This window comes from Cercospora kikuchii, assembly GCF_019650295.1.
Source record: "Cercospora kikuchii DNA, contig_00005, whole genome shotgun sequence".
NCBI classification, from domain to species: Eukaryota; Fungi; Ascomycota; class Dothideomycetes; order Mycosphaerellales; family Mycosphaerellaceae; genus Cercospora; species Cercospora kikuchii.
Window position 1 is genome coordinate 3,120,735 of NW_025408586.1, and position 22,456 is coordinate 3,143,190.

The following is a 22,456-nucleotide window of genomic DNA, read 5'->3' on the forward strand; positions in this document are numbered from 1 at the left end:
TTTCAGCCATGTAATCTCGTAGGTCGTGTACCGAATGTCCGGTGTGTCGCCTGCTATAGCACCTCTGGCACGCCGTCTAACCGCCATTAAAAACAGGTTGCAGCGTCAAGACTAGCCCGTGTCACAAATTTTCAACGCCTACGGGAGATGAGGTTGTCGGCTTTTGAACTGAGCCCAGAAGTAGTAACCATTTTCACACCCTAATGAGACCGGCTCTGAATGCTGAAGAGCCCCACAGTGCCCATGCCGGATACTCTACGGGAAGTGCAATCAGTACTACAGTTCTCAGTCGAGAGTTCCCAGATCGATGATTTCTGTATGTAAAGCGAGCGGCTCTGGGTTAGCAGTGCAGCTTGTAGGGTCCGCTTGCATCCACTCGCGGCTGTCAGAAGCCTTTACTATGGTCACTTTTTGGAGACTTGCCTCAGCTCGTGGCATGACAGCGTAGTATTGTCAGTCTTTACGAATACGCAGTGACGAATACGAGCCGCGTGCGGCCATCCCCAAACACAAGGGAAAGATAAGAGTTTGAGCAGCGAAGGTATCGGGTAAACCGCGCAGAACGCCATCGTCTGAACTTTGCACGCATAGGTGCCGAGACGTCGGTCGCTCCATATCTTTGCTCTTGGCTAGTGAGTCTAGAAAGACCGCATTAGTATCCTTTCCAAGTGTGGATAGAACTTGATGAAATAACCAGAACCCTGGTCAAACTAGGTCAGTCCTTGTCAGACCCCCACATTTCACGATCCCGTCTGCTTGTTCCGAAGCTTGGACGCATGCCTTGGATGAGAATTTGCAAATGCCAAGGTCGAGAGAGAGGCTTGAGTTGTCCTTGATCGACGACTGCCTCGTGATCGGAACATTCCACGATACCGGAATTTCCGTGCCGATTAGGAGCTCTTTCGTCGCAAGCGAGCCTAGCATAGTAGCTCTTACGGAACATTCCAACGACTGTGCGGGCTCGCATCTCGCTTGGAGTCCCATGTCTTACGCTATGGTACGTCTCGACTTCCAGGTCAGTGCGATACTGTCTAGCTTCATTGGATCCAGAATATTTGTGTCACCGTTGCATAGCATAGCTATTGACTTGGCCTGGCCAGATGAGACCCGGTCCGGTGCCACTGCGGCTAGACCGGCCGCTGCGCGATTTCAATAGAGAAGCACTGTTCGCAATGGATAGGCTTGAGTAGGAGTAAGAGAGAAGGACAGTAACCTAAGTTTTGCTTATTAGCCTGAATAGCTTCGGTCCGACAAGCGGTAACTGTGAATCCACTAGCTAGATCCGGACATGAATTTGGCATCGATCCACGGGTCAATCGGTTTACCTAACATGCCAAGTACGTTCACACTAGGGTACGGCAAGAACAAATCTTCGACCGGGACACCTTGCGCATGATGTATCTCCGGCCTCTATCGACGTCATGCTCGATAGTATGCAAAAACTATTCGATCAAGTCGTGAGATAATGTGCGAGCTAGCCAGTCGTAATGTCGACAGGTTTGTTCTTTGCACCATGAATGCAGCTTTACAGAAGTGAGCAACATTGAGAATCGAGAAGCACATTTGCAGCGTTATCAAGGCTATCGAAATGCCAAAAATTCATAAAATACAAACGCTCGAACCTGACATGGTCTGTCAAGATCGGGGTCTCTTCCGGAAGACAAGCTAGGCTAGTCTACCCATTCACCGCTGATCACTAATCTCCACAGTGCACGGGCCCCCCTGTCAGGGCTGAGATCCTGTTTGTAGAACGTCCCGAGCAACGTCCATCGACTTTGTTCACCATCTGCACGCTATATGGCTACTTTCTTGACGCACAGGTCCTCGCAAGGGAGACCGCCTTCCCATAAGGAAGCTCCTAGACAAGATTTCCACCACCTTGGCATCGAGGGATTGGAGCATTGCCGGCTTTCCTCTGGCAATCAGAGATGGACCCAGCGACCCAGTCGACGCCGTTAAAGCTGCCCGAGAAACGGTCGTCGGCCATGAAGGTTCCGATCTGCTTCTCAGCGCCAATGCAACCTTCACTGACAGTTCCATAGCGACGAGTAGTGGTTGGGTTGAGGACCATGGCTCCGCAGTTGCCGATTTGAATAGTTGCCTTGTTCTGATTGGAGGCAGAGGACGTCCAGGCACGGGAGAAGTCCACGCCGAAGCTGAGCGTAAGGTAGCCTGCGATGCTTGCTGGCTCGATGCCGCCGGACACTGTAATTGTGTTGGTGACGGACTTTCCGCTCTGCACGAAAATGTCGATGGCACTCTGTCGAGCGCATGCCACATTGGACATTTGGATGTCCCAGTCAACAAATGTCTCGGTCTTGGTCACGCGCCTGGCTTGAGTGTTCTTGCATGTCTGGCGCTTGTTGATGTCTACATTGACGTCGACGTCGACGTTGACATCAACGTCCGCTGTGAAGTTAAGGAAGTCGTAGTCGATCGGTGGAGGTGCGAGCAGAATGCCATTTTGAGTAAGGAGATCCTCCCACTCCGTCTGGTTCAGGGCGATCTCTGTGAAGCTGGTCAGGCCTGCAACGACTAGTCGCTCGATGGACAACACTCACTCTGGCTCTGAATGTCTTGGAGGAACTTGGCCAGCTCTTGAGCCTCGACCAGAGTGTCTGGAGTAAAGTCTACCAGAGGCTCGGTTATGGGTGAGGCAAGAGTAGCTTTTGCGGCAATCAAGCCAAGGAAGAGCTTGGACAACATTTTGAAGAGAGTGTCGTGTGATAACGAGTGTGGAACAAAGAGCGTCAAGGCTTGTGCTTGGGATACAATTGCACAGAGGGTGGGACCCGCTGGGCATTTGTATTGGAGTCCTCGAAGCGATCTGGCAGTCGTCGGATACTGCTGAAGCCTCTTTGTCTTGCATTGTACGATACTCTGCCGGACACTGAAGTGGAAGATTATCGCTGTGACTCCGCAGCTCGAGCGAAGATTTGCCTAGCAGGTCGCATGACCATTGGTATGGTTATCCTGCCGTGAGCCGCACGGTCTTCCCGTCTGTGTACAGGTGGCACAACTCATCTGCCGGTCTCGACTCCCTCTGCGAATTTCCGCGCCTCTTAGGAGTTGTCCGGGTACTCCTTCGGCCGAAAAAGGTGAAGCGTTTTGGCCGTTCCCGATGCGGGACCGAGGGCGTACGGCTGCTGCCGAACATCTTGACATTAGCAGACCAATTTCAGTAGTACAACACTCACCGGGCCGGCCAGCCTAGGCAGAACACAGGCCGCTGGCGAGTGGCGAGTCAGGTGAAACAAGCCTGACAAGAATTGCTATCAAGCCTTTTATGAAGGAGTCAAGATAGGTACAGGCGGTAGTATGGTCATACAGTGGCAGTGGGTGTGGAGTAACTGATTGCGAAAGTCCGACGAGGAAACCGATGGAAACACAGAACTGAATCGTGATGCATCAAAAGGCTTCCAGTATCAAGGCGGAGCGCAGTCACAGTCGGTCACCTCAAATCAGAAAAGCTAGAGATTGCCAACCAAGGCCAGAGACCACGCTTTCCGCGGCCTTCAAAACTTCAATCTTGCGGTCAGGCGTGGACGGTCTCAGGCAAGTGGCCTGCCAAACGAAACACCTTCCTAATTGGTGATAGTCTATTACCAATATAAATCCTGCTATTGAACGGATCCACTCACTGCAGAGGTGCGGCGAAGATTGACCTGGAGCGAGACCGAAGCCACTAAGTACGACGATGTGTTCACTAATTCGAGCGGATGATCTTCGGCAGCTTGGCATGCCATAGGCTATGTTGGGCTATGCGAATTGCTATGGCTAGCGCTAGGTCAGAAAGTCAGAGGTCTGTGATTGAGTTCCACAAGTTGGTAAACAGCCAGATTAGCAGATTCACCCATAGCGACCAGCATAAGTCTGCGAAGAAACAATAGACTGTACGATAGCCATCAGTTGACCACCATCAAGCTTGCAGTCTGATTTCCCGGCAGAAAAACGATAGCGGGCGAGTGAGTCGCCTATCATTGTCGAATTACTACTTTCTCACACCTTCTCGTAAACAGAGTATACGGATACGCACCCTCGGTTACATTAGCATTGTTCGTAGCGGAGCCCGGAACGGAGCTTCTTTGCCCGTGGTGCAACAACTAAGCTAATCGCATCTTGCCCTCATTTGCATCGTGTCTTGGAATGGTCGAATATGTTCCATCAGTGTACATCGAGTACTTGTCCATCCGTGCACGCGGCCGCAGTATGACAACGGATGCAGACTCCGCGACGGGCTCTGGAGGATCGACAGACTATCGATCTTGAACTCTTCACTGTCTCAGATTGAGAGACGAAGGCCTTCAATTGCCGCAGATAACTGATGGCCCCATCAATGTGCAATCTCTTCCACGTTCGATAAGGCGTGACGGTGGGAGGCTGTGGCTGTCAATACTTCTGGCTAGACGTCTCGAGGGCTTGGTATTAACAACGAGTATCTGGAGCTGCATTTATATTCTTGTCTGGCCAGACTTGAATTTGAGCTCAGCATCCTCAGTTCGATCTGAATCATCGGAAGTGGCACCTGATCCTAGTTCTGCTTCCACACCTCTTTGCCAAATTTATACACAAACATCTGCACGCCCATCGAACGCCAAGATGAGATTCGTTTCTTCTACACTGGTTGCAGCAACTCTCGCGGTTGGGTATGTCTCTTCTTCTCCTATGCTGCTCCCACTACAACATTTGTTGCTGCATGATTTCTTCACGCTTCTGTTCGCATAATCAAGCATCGCTTAGCAAGGGCAACGCGTTGATGGAGAATGCTCGTTGCCCACAAGACACATAACTGCCATTGGCTGAGCTCAGAGGCCTTGATCTGACCCGTGGCTACTCATAGTACTCTTGCCGATCTGCACAATGTTGCAGTGTGCATCACAGGTCGAACACTGTCAAACCCAGGCGGCACACCTTTCTCGCCAAGCATGACCTACTACGAAGACTACGAAGTGCTTGTGGAAGCGACCAAGTGCGCATGCGAGTACTACAGTAACCGCAACACTGGGTTCAAGCAGTGGGACAGATGCCCAGACTGCACCTTTGTGAGTCGCAATCATCATCGGTAGAGAGAGCATTGTGCTGACACACTCCCCTTCCCAGGACCCGAACGATGGTTACTGCCATTCGGAAGCTTGGCACATCGGTGGTGATGAGATGGAACACTACTGCGTCAAGTACTGTGGTGCACAAGGTGCTGCGGCGAACTAGAGCAGATGCTGGAAAGAGGTGGTGGTCGTAAAATCCGGCATGATCTTGGCCTCTTACGCAATTAATGAATCGCAGCGATGGCTTGTAGATGCTCAAGTTTGAATGCGCAGACTTTGCTGTGCAACCGGAGCGTCGAATTGACGGGAAAGGCTGCAAACCAGTAGCTGTAGTGGACCCTAAGATCGGGACACGTCGTTGGAATCCATTTCTAGCGATGAAAGTTGGTACAGATCAGAGCCTACTTGATACCTTTTTGCCAACCGAAGGTGCTGCCCTGGCACCGCCTCAGAAGTTTTCTTTCCCACAACCTCACTCTTCTCCCTGATTTCACCTCTCAGTACTCTGCAACTCAGCGCAGGTCCATAGTTCCACAATCAACAAGAATGGCCTTCATCGGGACACGAGAACAGCTACCTTTAGGCTACAGCTCAACGGATGCACTCAACAATGGGACACTCGGCAACGTGATGAACCTGCTTACATTACCATTACCGCTCGAAGCACCATCTTGGGAGAATTCCTGGGGAATCGTTCTCACGATCCTCACACTCGCACTGATGTGGTGTAGCGGTTGGCTTGGCTCAACCATTTTGGCCAAGACTAGGCTTCTCCACCGCTCAAATCATCCAGCTTTGGTTTTCGTCATATTCCTAATTGTCCCACTGCCGCTTTCTCCGATCCTAGGTGTCTTGCAGTGGGACTTGATAGTGCAATCGGACGTTAAGATTCTCGGCAAGACGCTATGAAAGAATTCTCTATCCTCGTTTGGTGCAAGGAGAAAGACGTCAGACAAAGGAAAGGAACACTTGCTATGTCTTGTGGAGGACTTGTCAGCGGCTTGGAGGGATGAAAGTATTGTCAATTCTTGCTTGGAAGCCATGGAGCGGAGCATAATACAAGTTATGGCCATGTGCTTCCTGATGGCTTTGTTGTGTCTTTCGCTGGCTGCTGTTGTGGACCGCATGTTCGCATCATCCGAGAGACTGAGAAGGGAAGCGGCTCCACAGGATGAGACTCCTAAGATGGATGTCTAGAGGGGATTGTCGACGGATTCATTATACGTTCACCTGATTACTCTGAGAAGGTGAATGAAATAGGCTGACGGTGGGTAGCAGGACAGAGACTTGGACTTCGTACTCGATTTTCTTACAAGGGTAGTACAATTTTGCTGCACCCATAGTATCTCCGTTCTCCGAGCGCGTTCGGGGCATTGCGTATGCAGAAGTGGCGCAGCCATGAATTCCGTGTAGTGTGGAGACAACACAAAGTGACAATTTCTCTACGCTTCCCTTCTACCGTCCGCGAGCAGCCACATCTGATGAGGTTAGTATGCGTGAGGAAACATTATCATGCGGCTTCGCTGTCATGGAAGTGTTGCGTAAGGAATACGAAAGGACTGGGAGAGAATTTTGAGGCCACCATGCGAGAGATCCCTATGCTTCCCGCGTACTCATTATGGACGCAAGCACACACTGAGCGCGACGATAAACTGAGCGACAGTTGTGGTCCGAATCATTGATTCCACTCGTCACAGGCTATCAGAAATCGAGACTGAAGCATATTCACAGAAAGGTCGTGAAGACTATCGTAATGGTTCGTCTGGGCTGGATATCCGTCCACTGACTTGAGGCTTCTTTTGCTGTTCTGTATGCAGTACCGTGGCCACTACCTATCCAATAGCATGGCTCCATTTCCCGGTCAAAGTTGGAAGCTGGGTAAAGCTGAAGGATATCTGGCCGGAACTTGCCTCGATTGATAGCCATTTCTTTGACGAAGAGGTGCAGTAAGAATTTCAGCCGTGTGGCTCGAGCAAATGTTGAGAGAAGGAAGCAGCTCTCATGTGGTCGGCGGAATCAAGAATTCAGCGACCAATGCAGCAGCTGTTACAGATCATTATTCGTGAAGTGATACCATCTGCTCGATCCAAAGTTTCCTCTCAAGATTAGAAGGGGGTTACCGAAGCAGGCCCAGGTATCGTCTTCATCTGTTGATAGATCTAAAACCAGAGTCGATCATGAAAAGGATCCCCAACACATGTAAATTGCGGCTTAAGTCTAGCCACACTGAGACTGCGATGTGAACAAGTATCTGAACGCAGTATGAGACTGAGGCATGTGGTCGAGGAGAGGATCGTAGCGCAGGTGCATTGGTACCGATGTGAACCTATCCCAAAGCTTACTTTCCGCGAGCCACGATTTCAATTTTGGCAACAGAATTCGAAATCTTCTATGACCTTGCGTTTTCTCTCCATACTCATCTTCTACGGGCAGCCCAAGAATTGGAGCGCGGCTTCATACTTTCGCGATCAACAAGAACAGCTCCCTTGCAGACAGCCAGGACTACCTCGAGGCTATCATCCTGCGGGCTCTATACGTGACATGGACAATTCAAGCGCACCATCAGCGAGAACCGACCCTCCCTCATGGTTTCTTTACTGGAGCATTTGCTGCATAATTCTTCTTATCGGCGGAGTCCTAGGCGGTCCTTGGTTGGGTTTGAAGATCTGGGGCAAGACTGGTCTTCTTCGCCGCTCGAGTCACAAGCTGTTGCTCCTATGGATTTTGGGATTCCTTCCTGTGCTGAGTTCTACGATGCTGACTCCTTTTCTGGCCGACATAATCGTACAGGCAGATATCGTTCTGTTCGGGAAACTGATCTGGAAAAGCGCCTTCATAACCTGCGACGCGTGGAAGCAGGGTGGTACTAGGGGAGCGGACCATCTTCTGTGTCTTAGAGAAATTTTGATATCGGTATGGCGGCAGGAAGATCTTGTCACTTTCCTGACTAGAGCCATGGAGCATGATAGCATCATAATTGCTGTCCTGCTTCTCGCTATTGCAATCTTGCTCCTAGTCTCGGTTCTCATAGGAGACTTCCTCGCCCAGCGCATCGATACAACAGCGGCGAATGCTGTTTCCGACGAAATATCTGAGAAATGCTGAGCTTTGAATGCAACATTCCGCTATCAGCTGCCCGCAATACCCTGCCCATGTTGACCGATACTTCATTGTCATCATGGGCAATAATGCAAAGCGTGTCTGGCGTCGCACAATATAAGATCTTGTCAGACGAAGAGCTCCGATCATTTATGCTTGCTGCAGCGTTTGGTATTAGTAATAAGAATTATCGGTAATGGTGGAAGCTCAGCTGTTGCAAGCAGGTGAAGGGTTAGTAGAGGTCTGGACGCATGTCGCTCGATTTAATCTACGTAGTCTAGAAACTCCTATATTGATTATTTACGATAAGGTATTCGATCTATGCCTCGCCAGGAACGACTCCAGATGTCCAGAGCCATTGCAGAAAGCATGGCTTCCTCTGGCAGAACAGAGCCTGCCCAGCTTACGATTGTGGCCGCGCCAAAAAGATGTGTGTCAGCAAGTGTCCTGAGTCTTGATCGAATGTACCGCTTTCCCTTATTCGAGGAGGAAAGCATGTCCATGCTTCTTCTTTTAGCCTTGTGGCGACATGTGCGGTAGTGCCTCACAACAGTGATGATCAAGTTTCGCTGGCAATCGAATCTACTCAAGCCACCGACTAGCAGAGTGCTCATGGAGACCAGAACAAGCACGGGGAGTTTGAACTCGACACGATTCGCTAAAGATCCTGTAGTCTTCTGCGCTGCTATGCTATTCGCCATATTGAGCGGACTGGAGACATTTTGTCTCAACGAGCAAGGCAGACGTGGAGTCAGATTCGCGTGCAGACGCCAAACAATGCGGTAGTCTACCACATCTCAACCCGATGTGTCCACAGATGGGAATTCACGTCTTGTTGCTCATTTGTTGCGAAAGGGGTGTGTCAGAATGAGTGACGCAAGGGAAGAAATCTGTCGAAAATAGATTGTAGGAACTCGAGCCATACATAGCGAGGGCTTACATGAGATTACTTCGCTATCCTGCAGTGACTGTATAGCTCGTACCATTTCTTCTGCTGCGATCGTATCGCGAATAATATTCCCAATTTCGTGCGTCGCATCACTCTTCCACTCCATGCTTCGGTGGTTATATATTTGTGAATATGTGATGCGGTGTTGGCCACCGCTCATTGTGAGAGTCGAGATCTAGGTCGACCTGAGATACTATTGCTGCTATGGTAAGACGTACTGGCATAGTTCAATCGTGAGGCTAGCACGGCGCTTCGTTAGCATTGCTGGCAAGACGGCCCCATCGACCAGTTCAAAAGCTTTTCGGAGAGAGCGAGGCAACCTGGCTTAGATACGCGGCAGCTGTGCGGAACCTGTGCCCAGTGAAACTGTCTCGTCTCTGTTATTCACAACTGGGGACGGCGTGACCGAAATGTGCCGGACAAAGTCAGTGGAGCTATCGAACAGATTTGATAATATTTAGACTGTCATTACTGCTTCATGCGAAGATGCTTAGACCATGGCTACCCAACGACGATCCGAGATGCCTCAAAGCTTTTCGATCGGTCTTCCCAGATATTGTGCGTGGCAAACTCTTCAAGGGCAAGAACACAGATGGTACCGCATAGGAAGGCAGACTGGCGGCCAGACGATCTTTCGCGGACACTGCAATCTCTGCCAACTTGCTCCGAACGGTGCCAGAGATTCCGAGCGCTGTCTCATCCCCATTGGCAAAGTGATCACCGAGGGCGCAGAATGTGACAAGACATGCATCGGCGGGATCGGCTGATGGACGAATTACCTCTACCGCCAGATCATCGACTTCAAGGTTGCAGTTTCGAAGATGTGTTTCGATCTCTCCTAGCTCGAGACGCTGACCTGCAATCACAGTCAGCAAGAGACATTCGAAAGAAATGTATAGCACGTACCTCGCAACTTGTCTTGCGAATCTTTCCGGCCAATGTATTTAAGACGACCATCTGACAGGTACACAACAAGGTCACCGGTCTTGTAGAAGCGTCGACGTTCTTCCCCTACTTCAAGGAATGGGGCCTGCAGACACCAATCTGGATCGAAGATAAAACCGTCTGCGGTCTTGCCGGGCTCATGGTAGTAGCCGCGTGCCAGGATGGGCCCCTCGAGTAGCAGCTCGCCCACACATCCTATGGCACAGAGACGGTTGTGATCATTTGCATCGACTATCCAAGACCGGCACGCAACAGCTCTTCCCAGGTCTGCAGGATCGGAATTCAGCGATAGACGCTCGGAGACGGCTGCAGTGACGGTGCATTCGGTTGGGCCGTAGGCGTTCTTCAGTTCCAGCATCCGTGCCCAGCGGCGAATGTGCTGCCTCGTCATCGGTTCTCCTCCCAGTCGAAGCTGCTGAAGCGAAGGGAGGTTCTCGGGATACAAAGTGTTCGCAATCGAGGGCGTGATGTGTGCGCAAGTGACCCGCATCCGCTGCATCACCCCTTCGAGATCATTCACGCGATCCTCCTCTGAGGGAATGCACACACAGCCGCCATACATGATGGTGAGCAACACGTCTTCGATACTGAGGTCGAAGCTGAATGAGGCAAATTGCAGGATACGTGTGTTCTCATTCCGACCGAGGACTTCACATCGTGGGTTGGCCTTAGAGCAAAACATGCCATGCTCTATCACAACGCCTTTCGGTTTGCCGGTAGAGCCGCTCGTGAAGACAACGTACATGGCGTTGGAAGACTTGACAGCCGAAGAAGTCCACTCCTGCGACGGCAGCCAGTCTTCTGCGTCTGAAGATAGCAGGACATGTTCGGCAGATCCGAGCTTCCCGGTTCTTTCGATCGCTGTTGGAGATGTGAGCATGACCTTTGGTTGAAGCTGTGCAACGATGTCCCGAAGCCTCTCGCTTGGATTCGATGGATCCAAAGGTACGAATGCCGCACCAGCTCGAAGAACGCCCATCATGGCGACAACATGCCATTTGGACTTCTCGAACACCAGTGGAACAAAGTGTTCGCACGATACACTTAGGTCGCGGAGATGGCATGCTAATCGTCCCGACAACTGGTCCAGTTGGCGGAAAGTCAAGCTGCCGTCCCAGGCGCACACTGCTTCGGCTTCGGGGTGCTGAACCATTCGCTGTTCGATCCAATGATGAACGCAATCATCGATATATTCTGGTATGTTTTGGTTCCAGCGTATGATGTCGTTCTCATCGCGTGCGTTCAGCAAGACGACATCCTTCGTTTGCTCAGTGGATGAGGACAGCGCCAGCAGTTGCTTCCAGACATGTTCAATGTGAGCCGTGATGCGATGTGCTTGCTCTGATGCCACGACTCTAGGGTCGAAAAAAGCCCTCAGAGATGTCATGCAGGTCTCAGTGTTGACGTCGCAGACCAGCAATAGAGGATATTGAGCGAGAGCTCCAGTGACGCTCAAAATATGCTCCGAGGCGGCCTCTGTAACACTTCCGGTTTTCTCATTGATGACTAAAACATTTTGAATCGCTTTGCATGCCTGGCTTGTCCAGTCGCTCAACTTTTCAATCTCGCTGGTGGACGAGGAGACTTGCTGTTCGACAAGAAGGATCTGCTCCTCCACGATGCGGAGGTACGCTGTCATGGAAGCAGAGTCGGGAATCTGGATACGCTGGGGCACGACATTCTCCACAGACGCCGCATCAGAGCATCCGAACGTAACATCGCTGACGTCCAAGTATCGGCCGAGTACAAGTGCCCACGATGCCACAAGTAGAGTCTTGGCAGCATCCGATACAGATTTGCTCGGGTACTTCTGGCCAGGGCTCGGTAACTGTACGGTAGTTGACGCGATTTTATTGCTTGGTTTCCTTGAAGACGCAGAAATCGGCGGAAACGCTGCCGCATCGACTCCCTCAAACTGCTTGATCCAGAAGTCTTCCGATCGGCCAATTCTGGGTGCAGCACTGACGTCGTTGGGTTGGGTCATGGTGAAATTGCTGTTGTTGTCTTTGTCAGTTGCAGGGCGTCCCAGGAAAACCTAATGCAGTGGTATTAAACCTTATCTTCTCCCAGGGAGCTTCATGGATGCCCTGTCTGCGGTCGGTGGCATCGTGCTTAATTGTGGTATCAGTGGGCCCACTATCGCTATTTGTATCTCGTTCGCCACGACTGTTGATTGTCCAGGTGCGCCTGTGGCACTTTTTCCACGGCATGCGAAGTGGTGGTCATGGCGCATCTGGAATGTGTCGTACAATGGTCTTGACACCCGACGTTTTGAGGCTCTTCTTGAACCTCAGTGTGAAGAGTGGCGTGGAGATTGGCGCCGCTTTCAAGCGGCTTTGAGGACTTGAACGCCGGATACCACTGTCTGCAGAAGTGTTCAATCAGGAAAACGAAGGGCGCAGAAGTAACCCTCGGTTTCGGTATTGCGAAGAGAACCAATCACTTCATCCGGCGCCGACATCGACATCACGCCTTTCTACAACACTCCATTGCACAAAAAGACACCAAAACCAAATTCTGAACAGAATCCTCGACATCTTTGAACGACATGGCGCCTCAGTATCTGCCTGCAGAGACGGGTCTCCTTCTCATCGACATTCAAAAGGGTTTCGATGATCCAACACACTGGGGCTCGTCTCGATCTACACCACAATTTGAGGCCAACATTGCTGCACTTCTCGCCGCATTTCGCAAGGCTGGAGCACCGATCTTCCATGTCTGTCATCATTCCGTCTTTGAAGCATCACCGCTGCATCCTTCCAAGGAAAGCTCCGATTTCATGCCCTATGCTGCTCCTCTGCCCACGGAGAAGGTTTTCCCGAAAACGACAAATTCTCCTTTCGTCGAGACAACTCTGCAGGCAGCTATACAAGATCAACGCATCAAGCGACTAGTCATTTGTGGACTGATGACGGCACATTGTGTTGCTACGACGGTACGAATGGCATCGAATCTCAATGTTGTTAAGCACAGCTACGGAATTCCGAATCTGGACGAATCGACGAGGGGAGCATTGGTACTTGTCAGTGATGGGACAGCGACGTTCGATGTCGAGTTTGAGAGGAATTCGTACGACGCTGAAACTGTACACGCGGTGCATTTGGCCACCATGAAGAATGAGTTTTGTGATGTCGAAAGAACGGAGGATGTGATAGCGTTACTGCAGAATTAGTTAGTTGTGCGAGCTGTACTTCAGAGATCGATGTCTTGCTTGCCATGCGCTCCGCCTTACTTCAGTGCAATGCCTCATCAGAATCAGCTGCTTTTGACAGCTCAATATAGCATCAAGCAAGATCATAGAGCTCGAGAGCTTGACCGACTGTATATTGCAAGCGAGCACAGAAATAATAACAGCACATCATCCAACGTCAAGAAAAGAGTTGAATACCAGACATGATCACATGAGTGAGACACGAACGCAATTCGAGAAATATGTTTTGTCCTCATCCTAAGTGTACCTGATCTATGAACGCTTACCAATATTACACTTTCAGAAACTAGCTCAATGTCCAAAAGAATAGTATGGTCAGCTCGATGCAAGCTATGAACGCAGCCAAGGTAGAATTGTGTATCCCCAGTACGGCACCATCTTGTACTCGGCAAGCTTTTCTGGCATGCTCTCAATCGCATCTGCCAGCTTCGGTCCTTCTCCGTTTCTGCGAATGTCGTGGAGAGAAGTCATATACGAGCGGACGCAGAAGATAATAGCACGGCTTTTTGGAAGTGCACACAAAGTTTGGTGCTCCACGCGCAAGTAGCAGTCGTCCAAATTGGGTTGATACTTGGCTTTGAAGTCTTCTCTGTCTTCCTGGCCTGGATAGAAGTTATTCCCGTCGATTCGGAACAAATCGATGCCATCGGTTTGAAGTGACCACTACTGTCGTCAGCATATCTTCGATCGACGTTATTGATGGGAGAACATACATTCATGCGTCCGATGAAATCGCCCGGCACCATGCGGTTGAAGTAACGATCGACGCTTCGACCAAGTTTCTCATCGTATCCAGGAACGGGCCGATGAATCTCGCGGACACTCTCACCAACCCTCGCTGGACTGAGAAAGCCACCTGGGAAGCAAGCGATGTAACCTCGGAGTCGAAACTGTCCGTCTTCTGCATCGGGACACATAATGTAGAAGTCCTCCTCTACGTTCAGGCCAAGATGTCGCAGCATTTCTGCTGGGGTGAGAACGCTTGAGTCAAGTGGGTAGGACCCCTTGGTGGCCATGTTTTCGCAGACTTTGCCATTGACACGGAACATATCAGGGAACCTCTTCGGTAGGTAATCGACCATGACTTCATTGTACAATTCTTCGATGGCATCGTTCACCAGAGTTCCAGTTCCAATAGTGTATTCAGGTTTGTTTTCGATCAATTCTTTGCGCTCTGCGATTCGTTTCAGGTATCCTGAGTCGAGCCGGATCCAGTCTTCTCGCTTTCTCTTCTGGATGCCCATCGTGACATGGCCCTGGAACTCATAGGGGCGATACGGGATTGGATCGGATCGTAGGTAATCAAGGCCTCGAACAGGATTGATCCATGTGTTGGGATCGATTGCACTCTGCTGAGCGGCCCCATTCCCCGTGACGATGGCTTTGCCTGTTCTGTGAGGCCAAAGGGATCGGATGCAAGTCCGCAGTATGTACAAGGCTGCAATGCACAATGACCAGCTAAGCTGAGGCCAGCCGAAGTTGCATATCGTAAGCATGTTGGCTCAAAGCGTATCAGGATAGCGTAACCGTGTGGCCTTCAGAGTTCGAGTGTAGCGTAAGCCGCTTGGCTGCAGAGTTTGAGCTTATGCGAGACTCTCAAAGCTTTTTTGTCTGCCTGCATCTTGACAGATGTCAGCTCCCGAACCTAATCGACCGCAAGGATGGGATCACGACTGGGTAATCTGCTTCGGATGCTCACATGGTGCGTTCAAGATCATGCCACCTTACCACACGCATGTGTGGCATGATGTGGTGGTAGTGGGACGATGAACGTATAAAGTCCACTGATGCAGCAGTCCACTGGAAAGTTGTGCGCCCACCATGAACAGCAAAAGTGACCAGCACGTCGAGATAAACTTCTTCACCTAGTCAACGCCGGCGACGGCTGAGCTTTGGCAAAATTGCGGTCCGGCACAATCTCACTCTTCGACTCTCTCCACTTCGATCCTCGCAGTTGCACATCTGGGCAAGATGGACTACCTTTGTGTTTCGCGATGGAGGGTACTGCAAAGTCGCTGGATCTCCCAGTCCGACTTCAATTTCAAGAATGGCGTACACTGCACCTCCGCTGGACCCGCCAGGAATAGGCACTAATTCGCCTTCGTCTCATAAGAAGCGGGTGGCTTATTTCTATGACAGCGACGTCGGGAACTATGCCTACCAGTCGGGACACCTGATGAAACCCCATCGAATTCGGATGGCGCATTCGCTTGTTATGAACTATGGACTTTACAATAAGATGGAGATTTACCGAGCCAAACCAGCTTCCAAATACGAGATGACACAGTTCCACACGGATGAATATGTGGACTTCTTACAGCGTGTTACTCCCGACAATGAACATCTCCTGGCTAAAGAGTGCGCCAAGCACAATGTGGGAGAAGATTGCCCTCCCTTTGACGGCGTCTTTGAGTTTTGCGCGATCAGTGCCGGTGGGAGTATGGAAGGAGCGGCAAGACTGAATCGTGCCAAATGTGACATGGCGATCAATTGGGCAGGCGGGCTGCATCACGCAAAGAAGAACGAGGCATCAGGATTCTGCTATATTAATGGCAAGTCTTCCTCAAACGAACCAATCCATCATGTTATAGATAGACAGAGCCTTTAGATGCGTACAGAGTATCGTTGCGCTCGCTGACGAAAAGTGCTGATGTACAGATATCGTCCTCGCAATCCTTGAATTGCTCCGATTCCATGCACGAGTGTTGTACATCGACATTGATGTGCATCACGGCGACGGTGTCGAAGAAGCATTCTACACCACTGACAGGGTAATGTGTGTCTCCTTGCATAAATATGGCGAATTCTTTCCAGGGACTGGCGACCTTCGCGATATTGGTATCGGCCAAGGTATGGGATCAATCTTCATCTCCTGACCTTCTTGCAGCGTTGACAATAAGTGTGCAGGGAAACACTACTCAGTCAACGTACCACTGCGAGATGGAATTGACGATGCAAGCTATAAAGATGTCTTCGAATCGGTGACGACCTGGGCTGTGGAGTTCTTTCAACCGGGAGCGATCGTCCTGCAGTGCGGGGCTGACTCTCTGTCTGGAGACCGCCTCGGTGCATTCAACTTGAGTCTGGCCGGACATGCCAATTGCGTCAACTTCGTGAAGAAATTCAACCTGCCGACACTTTTTCTGGGAGGAGGCGGGTACACGATTCGCAATGTGAGTTCGGCATAGTGTTGATAAACGAGTCGTGCAAAACCTGAGAATTACTTGTTAGGTCGCTCGGGCATGGGCATATGAGACTGGACAGATCGTTGGTGTCGAGCTGTCCCGCTCGATGCCATTCACAGACTATTACGATTACTACTCCCCAGACTTCGAACTGGACGTTAAGCCGAGCAACATGGACAACCGGAACAGTGCCGAATACTTGGCCAGAATCAAGTCATTTGTTTACACCAATCTTCGCCAAGCACAACCTGTGCCCTCTGTGCAGCTTCAAGATGTGCCGCGATATCCAGTCGGCATGAACGAGAATATCGACGAGATGGATGACAGACTGGATGATGAGGATGCTGACGAGGAAACGTCCAAGGATCAACGGTCTACAGAGCGGATGGAGGATCGGATGATCGAGGATTTTATGGATATGTCTGACTTGGAAGACGCGAGAGGACTAAGTTCAGGTGTAAATGCCGATCGCGGAAGCCCATCCGTAGTAGAGGAGGATAGCAGCGGGAAAAAGGCTTTGTCAATCGATCATGAGAAAGACCAGATAACCAAGATGGGTCCATCGGTCGACCCAGGGAAGGATCCCGAATCCGACAGAACGACGACGACGATCCTGCAGGAAGGAATTCGTGACGAGAGCAACGAGTTTCCAAGGCTACGAACGTTGAACAAAACGTAGTCCAGGGTGTCGCCCCTGCGAAACATGTCGAGATCATTGCGGAGCCGTCAATCGTGCTGGGACCGGCGCCAATACTGCACGAGCCGTCTATCGTCCAATGTATCAACAGAGTAGACAGTCACACGCATGGGCTTAGTGACGCTGCAGAAGCTGTGGAAGTTGTAGAGGACAATCACGAACTCGGAAACGAGGATATGGGTATTTCATAGAGATACAATCTAGACTTGAAGCGTTTTTGAAACACAGCACAGATCTAGGTTGCCGAATTGATATCTCGACCCACCAGTTCTCGTGCCTGAGCCGATATTGCTTGTCGGCCTTTTTCAAGGTCCTCAAGTTCGCCAGCTTTGCGCTCACAGCACTCAACCAGAACATCAATTGTATCAAGAGCCGCAGAAAGCGTGGCTTTTTTGTTCAAGCGGTTCCCACCCTCCAGTGCATGTACGTTCCATTCCGGATTTGCAGCCTGGCAGATACGCTGAGTAGAGTCCTGAAGTACCGCATCGGTCAGTTTAGCATATTTTGTGTTCAACGCTGATCGATAGCGCTTTTCGACTGCATAATGCGGACGACCTGGCGTAGCCGCGGCTGGTCCCTCTCTTAGCTGACTATCCCGTCGTTTTGAAGGTACCGGCGACGGTCTCTGGCTTGTTGTCAGTAATCTGTTACTGGAATCATTGTAAGCTTTCCCTTCTACCTGGGATGCCTTGCTCTCGCCGTCTCTCAATCGTTGAGATGCCGGTCGTACTCCACCACGTGTCTTCAGATAGTCGAGAATCGCTTGCTCGTCCACCGTATCGAGCATGATCGCCAAGCTGTCTGCTGTCGAGTCTTGAGTCGTATTCCCGTTCTGGGGGAACTGGGGCTCAACAGGCAACTGGCAGGTCCCGCCATCTCCAGTCTGAGGATTCACTTCGGACGTTGGCGTGAGCGTGAACAGGTTGTCTACGGAAACTGCAGAACATCTTAGCGTAAGCATGATGATGATTTTGTGGTCCGCTTACAGTCATTGAACATAGAGTCGTTCGGTAAGCCCAGATCTGCGAACTCGTTGGGATTCATTGTCACATACACTTAGCTTTTCACAGCGAACTTTTGAACAATCGTACCTCGCATTCAGTCCTGACGGCCGCATCTGCAACGTACTTGCCCTCACGATCACTCATCTTCCTTTCGTCATTGCATGAACCCTATTTGGGACCATGCTTTAATGATGGCCTGCGACGTACGGAGGGCAACATGGATGAATACGTAGCCCACTCGAGGTGACAACCTGATTGGTTGTTCACGTAGGATCTGTTGAACATCAGGCTCAGTAACCTTTACGGCCGTGCTCTGTAGAATCCGTTGAATCTACCACGACGCATACGATGAAGACAGCGAAAGAGAGAGAGCCACAACTCACCACGGTCCTGCAAACCTTATTTACCCGGGGCTCCGGAGAATCACAGCTCGGGAGCCGCAACCCTTGCTTGGTTTGGGATCAGGCTGCATTACCCCAGACACTGCTGAGCTGGTCTGCTCAAGATCATCACGCATGACTAATTGCCTTCTTTTACTCGATGATCCCACCCATGGTGCCATCCGTTGCAGTGTCCACATTGCCCAATGGAGCTGTTATCGTCGCCTGACAAGGCTCTTCGCTGCTATGCCCTCAAAAACGTCCATGAAACTCAATACTTCGACGGGACACTACGCAGCGCTTGAAAGCCCTCATCATGGTCTCCGCAAAGAACCCTGCCAAGTCTGGCGCTCAGTACAGGATCGACACCAAGGTGGAACATGCATCCGATCAGAAGACAGGACAAGCCACGACGCCAGTATCGTTGGACAAGAGTGATGATAACTTCAGCGAGAAGAGAGAAGACGACGATTCGAGCAAAGGCAACAACGACAAACTCGCGTGCGATGCTAGTGCAAATTGTAAATCACCAGAGAACGAAATGGGGACGACCCAGCAATACCCTGGCGGTTGGAAGCTTGCGCTGGCATTTGCGGCGTTGATCCTTGTCCTGCTTGTTGGTGGCATCGACAGCACGATTCTGGCAACTGGCGTTCCAACCATCACAGACGAATTCAACAGTACGGATGACATAGGATGGTACCTGACGGCGTATCGACTGGCCGCCTGTGCGATGCAATTCCCGTTTGGGAAGCTCTACAAACATTTTCCGACGAAGTATGTTTTTATGACGTCCAATTTCACGTTCATGGTTGGGTCTGTAGTATGCGCTGCGGCTCAGAACTCGCCAATGTTCATCTTTGGCCGAACTCTTGCTGGAGTAGGAATTGCTGGAGGTTCTGCTGGGTTCTTCAACTTGATCATGGAGGTGGTGGCGCCTCGACTTCGTCCGATGCTTGGAGGCATATTTGGGGCAATAGAGATGCTATCTGGTATTCTGGGGCCCATTATTGGTGTGTTGCCTGATGATCTTCGAACAATTGCATTCAAGGTGGCTGATACGTTGAACTTAGGAGGATTGGTAGTCCAGCACACAACGTGGCGTTGGTGCTTTTGGATAAATGTTCCGATCTGTGTCGCTGCTCTGATCTCAATGTTGCTTTTCCTGCCCTACATCCCAAAACAACAGGAAGATGATCAACCATTGACATTGATCGCGCTACTCCAAGAAATGGACGCCATTGGTATGGTCCTCATGACTGGCGGCCTTGTGGCTCTCTTTCTAGCGATCAACTGGGGTGGGGTCTCTTACGCCTGGGATAGCCATACGATTATTGCTCTATTCGTTCTTTTTGGGTTCTTGCAAGGAGTCTTTGCCTTCCACGCAGCCCGGACCGGAGAAAAGGGCATTCTCCCACCACGTCTGATCAAGAATCGAAACGTTTACAGTGGCCTCATATTCGCTCTGGGTTGCGTTTCATCCCTCAGCATTGTGGAGTACTATGTTCCAACATACTATCAGATCGTACACGACTTCAGCCCTCAGAAATCAGGCCTACTCATGCTTCCGAGCCTCATCGCAACACTTGCTGGATTTCTTATCCAAGGTGCAGGGTCAGTGTTTCCCGAGTTCTTTCCTACGAATGATGCTTTTACTGATCTGATGTTGCTTCAGAGCGAGCTATTTTGGCTACTACACTCCATTTTCGCTGGCGGGTTCGATCTTGATGCCGGTGTCTGCTGGCCTGGTGACAACGTGGGGTCCTAGGACATCACTGGCTAAGCTGATAGTCTTCCTCGCTATGGTAGGCTTTTCGACCGGCATCGGCTTCCAAGGACCCTTGAATGCAGTGCAGACGACATTGAAGAAAGAAGACGTTCCGCTCGGGATAGCTGTTGTGCTATTCTCGCAAATGTTCGGGCCTGCAATCTTTGTGTCTCTTGGACAGACTATCTTTGCGAATTCCCTGGCTAGAGACCTGCGTCGGCTTTTCCCTGGACGGAATACTAGTGGAGTTTCCCACATGGGCCTCAACGAGATCAAATCGTCGTTCAGTGGCGAAGATCTGCAAAAGCTTGTCTCGGTGTTCAACGAGGCTATCAAAGGAGCTTGGTATCTGGCTCTGGGACTAACATGCCTCACTCTCTTGGGATCTCTGATGATGCCTTGGGCTAAGATCACCAAAAATGAGAAACCCAAATACGAAGAGAGCGCGGCCAAAGGTGATTGATATTCTGGCAGAACTACATAAGATATTCCGCAGCAGGCAACCTGTTTCATCCCCACACGCCCGTAAATTGTACTGAGCGACTGCCTCGACACTTTAGTAAGATGGAAGTCCCAGGGATCCACCCTATCAGGTGCCAAGAATAGTTGGAACAATATAATGATTCTTCCCCAGATGCCTGAGTTCGGGTTCAGCCCCAGAATTGCGACACCGCAAAGCCACAAGGGTGAAGTCAACCTTGTGTCGGGAAAATCTGCGGCTGATGCACGGAGTCTCGAGCCTATTCAATTGCTTGACGTGAGCCCGATAGCTCGGCTTCCGTGATCACGGCAATCAGATGTGTTTCTTTCTTCGCCAGACGTATAGTAATGTAGAAGATAATCTGCGCCGGTAAGACAATCAACAAAATTGCTTCTTCCCTTCTCAATCCAAATCTCGGCAGCAGAGGGCTTCGATACCGGGCACTAAGAGAAGATCACGCTGAGAGGCACAGGGTCCCTTGTCCTAGACTGGGATCTCGACAGTAATACTCCCAGTGACAGTCAGGTGTGACTTGGACTTCTTTACTGCTTGAAATTCGAATTAGAATCTATATTATCCAGTGCGATGATGATGGCTACAACACAACGCAATTCGGGCTCTCCGGTCGTCAGCATCACTGGGGAAGAGATAGCTCTTCTTGAGCGGTTACTACACACAGCAAAGTCAAAATCTTTGAGCCCAGACACTTCCACCGAGGATCGAGGTAAGTCGCCGCAATCGTGCAAAAGTAGATCTGTCTCTCACGCTGCCGAGCTTGTCTAATCATGTCCTCAATTCGCATCCATTGACAGAGGGTCAGGTGTGGGGGCCTTCTCCAGGCAGGCCTATGCTATCGCTTCTCTTCCTCAAGCCAACCGCTCCGGCAGAAGTTTCGGCCACGCTGAGTGTGCATACGATAAATATGATGATGAAGATGATGATGACGATTCTGACTCCGAGATGACACCGGAGACGCCAGACTCACCAGTGAGACAGCTGGCGACACCTGAATACAGCCAACCAAATGGCAAGCAGTTGCCCCAGCCGAATGGCAAGAAGACATTCTACTCGAGTCGGCCACACGCGGCGGTAGAAAGACGATACCGGTCCACGGTCAACGAGAAGATACGGGAGCTGCAGAAGCGGATACCCGATGATTTCGATGGGGACGAGCAGGCGGGGAGAAGTCAAGCGAATACTAAGGGTGCCATCTTGGATCGTGCAGCACGATATATTAATTTCATGGTGCAATCGTACGAAGAGAAGGAGAGCAGATGTCAGCAAGTCCGTTGTGTAGTGGAGCGGTGGCTTAGAGAGAACAGTGGTTGAGCACGACTTTAAATATAGACGAACGGCATTACGTCGGATGTTTTGTTCTATCTTTCATTTGGTACAACGTTCGCAGCGCAATATAACGGCAAATAACCGCAGCTACCTCTGACTGCAACTACCTTTGAGTGCAACCGCAGGTCGCTAAGCCAATGAGCCAAGCTTGTCATGGATCGAGAGCCGATCTGCTTAGAGGGTTGCACTCAGAGCTGTTTGCATTCGGAGGTAGTCACGACTACGAGATGCACCATAACCCACGGTCGTGGCCAACGGGAGAACGGAAGTCGTAGAAGCACCGAGAGAGGGCCTACGACGCACAGCCCGAGGACAAGCAAGAAAAAGTTCACAACCACACGTCGCGAG

General features: G+C 50.7%; 9 protein-coding genes across 10 annotated transcripts; 5 read left to right on the forward strand and 4 right to left on the reverse strand.

Annotated features, from left to right (window-relative positions):
• Window positions 1-1,858: 1,858 nt before the first annotated feature.
• CKM354_000894600 (uncharacterized protein) lies at window positions 1,859-2,706 on the reverse strand (the record flags this gene model as incomplete). Its single annotated transcript, XM_044804346.1, has 2 exons — window positions 1,859-2,508; window positions 2,562-2,706. 2 exons carry the CDS (start codon window positions 2,704-2,706, stop codon window positions 1,859-1,861), a joined length of 795 nt encoding a protein of 264 aa, XP_044660281.1.
• A 1,893-nt stretch (window positions 2,707-4,599) lies between these two features.
• CKM354_000894700 (uncharacterized protein) lies at window positions 4,600-5,208 on the forward strand (the record flags this gene model as incomplete). Its single annotated transcript, XM_044804347.1, has 3 exons — window positions 4,600-4,646; window positions 4,841-5,042; window positions 5,101-5,208. The coding sequence occupies 3 exons, from the start codon at window positions 4,600-4,602 to the stop codon at window positions 5,206-5,208; spliced, it is 357 nt and encodes a 118-aa protein (XP_044660282.1).
• Window positions 5,209-9,569: 4,361 nt separating this feature from the next.
• On the reverse strand, window positions 9,570-12,022 carry CKM354_000894800 (uncharacterized protein; the record flags this gene model as incomplete). The annotated part of the gene is made up of 2 exons (XM_044804348.1): window positions 9,570-9,949; window positions 10,000-12,022. 2 exons carry the CDS (start codon window positions 12,020-12,022, stop codon window positions 9,570-9,572), a joined length of 2,403 nt encoding a protein of 800 aa, XP_044660283.1.
• Window positions 12,023-12,586: 564 nt separating this feature from the next.
• On the forward strand, window positions 12,587-13,210 carry CKM354_000894900 (uncharacterized protein; the record flags this gene model as incomplete). Its single annotated transcript, XM_044804349.1, has 1 exon — window positions 12,587-13,210. The coding sequence occupies one exon, from the start codon at window positions 12,587-12,589 to the stop codon at window positions 13,208-13,210; it is 624 nt and encodes a 207-aa protein (XP_044660284.1).
• A 369-nt stretch (window positions 13,211-13,579) lies between these two features.
• CKM354_000895000 (uncharacterized protein) lies at window positions 13,580-14,745 on the reverse strand (the record flags this gene model as incomplete). Its single annotated transcript, XM_044804350.1, has 2 exons — window positions 13,580-13,912; window positions 13,963-14,745. 2 exons carry the CDS (start codon window positions 14,743-14,745, stop codon window positions 13,580-13,582), a joined length of 1,116 nt encoding a protein of 371 aa, XP_044660285.1.
• Window positions 14,746-15,296: 551 nt separating this feature from the next.
• CKM354_000895100 (uncharacterized protein) lies at window positions 15,297-17,322 on the forward strand (the record flags this gene model as incomplete). Of its 2 annotated transcripts, none has more annotated exons than XM_044804352.1 (5): window positions 15,297-15,801; window positions 15,908-16,099; window positions 16,157-16,422; window positions 16,481-16,999; window positions 17,089-17,322. In XM_044804352.1, 5 exons carry the CDS (start codon window positions 15,297-15,299, stop codon window positions 17,320-17,322), a joined length of 1,716 nt encoding a protein of 571 aa, XP_044660287.1. The 2 variants fall into 2 exon arrangements, with proteins under 2 accessions (XP_044660287.1, XP_044660286.1); XM_044804351.1 differs by having other exon boundaries at window positions 15,297-15,687.
• A 44-nt stretch (window positions 17,323-17,366) lies between these two features.
• CKM354_000895200 (uncharacterized protein) lies at window positions 17,367-18,175 on the reverse strand (the record flags this gene model as incomplete). Its single annotated transcript, XM_044804353.1, has 3 exons — window positions 17,367-17,756; window positions 17,811-18,067; window positions 18,118-18,175. 3 exons carry the CDS (start codon window positions 18,173-18,175, stop codon window positions 17,367-17,369), a joined length of 705 nt encoding a protein of 234 aa, XP_044660288.1.
• A 656-nt stretch (window positions 18,176-18,831) lies between these two features.
• Window positions 18,832-20,746, forward strand: CKM354_000895300 (uncharacterized protein; the record flags this gene model as incomplete). The annotated part of the gene is made up of 3 exons (XM_044804354.1): window positions 18,832-19,528; window positions 19,589-20,129; window positions 20,191-20,746. The coding sequence occupies 3 exons, from the start codon at window positions 18,832-18,834 to the stop codon at window positions 20,744-20,746; spliced, it is 1,794 nt and encodes a 597-aa protein (XP_044660289.1).
• Window positions 20,747-21,349: 603 nt separating this feature from the next.
• CKM354_000895400 (uncharacterized protein) lies at window positions 21,350-22,093 on the forward strand (the record flags this gene model as incomplete). Its single annotated transcript, XM_044804355.1, has 2 exons — window positions 21,350-21,488; window positions 21,585-22,093. The coding sequence occupies 2 exons, from the start codon at window positions 21,350-21,352 to the stop codon at window positions 22,091-22,093; spliced, it is 648 nt and encodes a 215-aa protein (XP_044660290.1).
• Window positions 22,094-22,456: the final 363 nt, after the last annotated feature.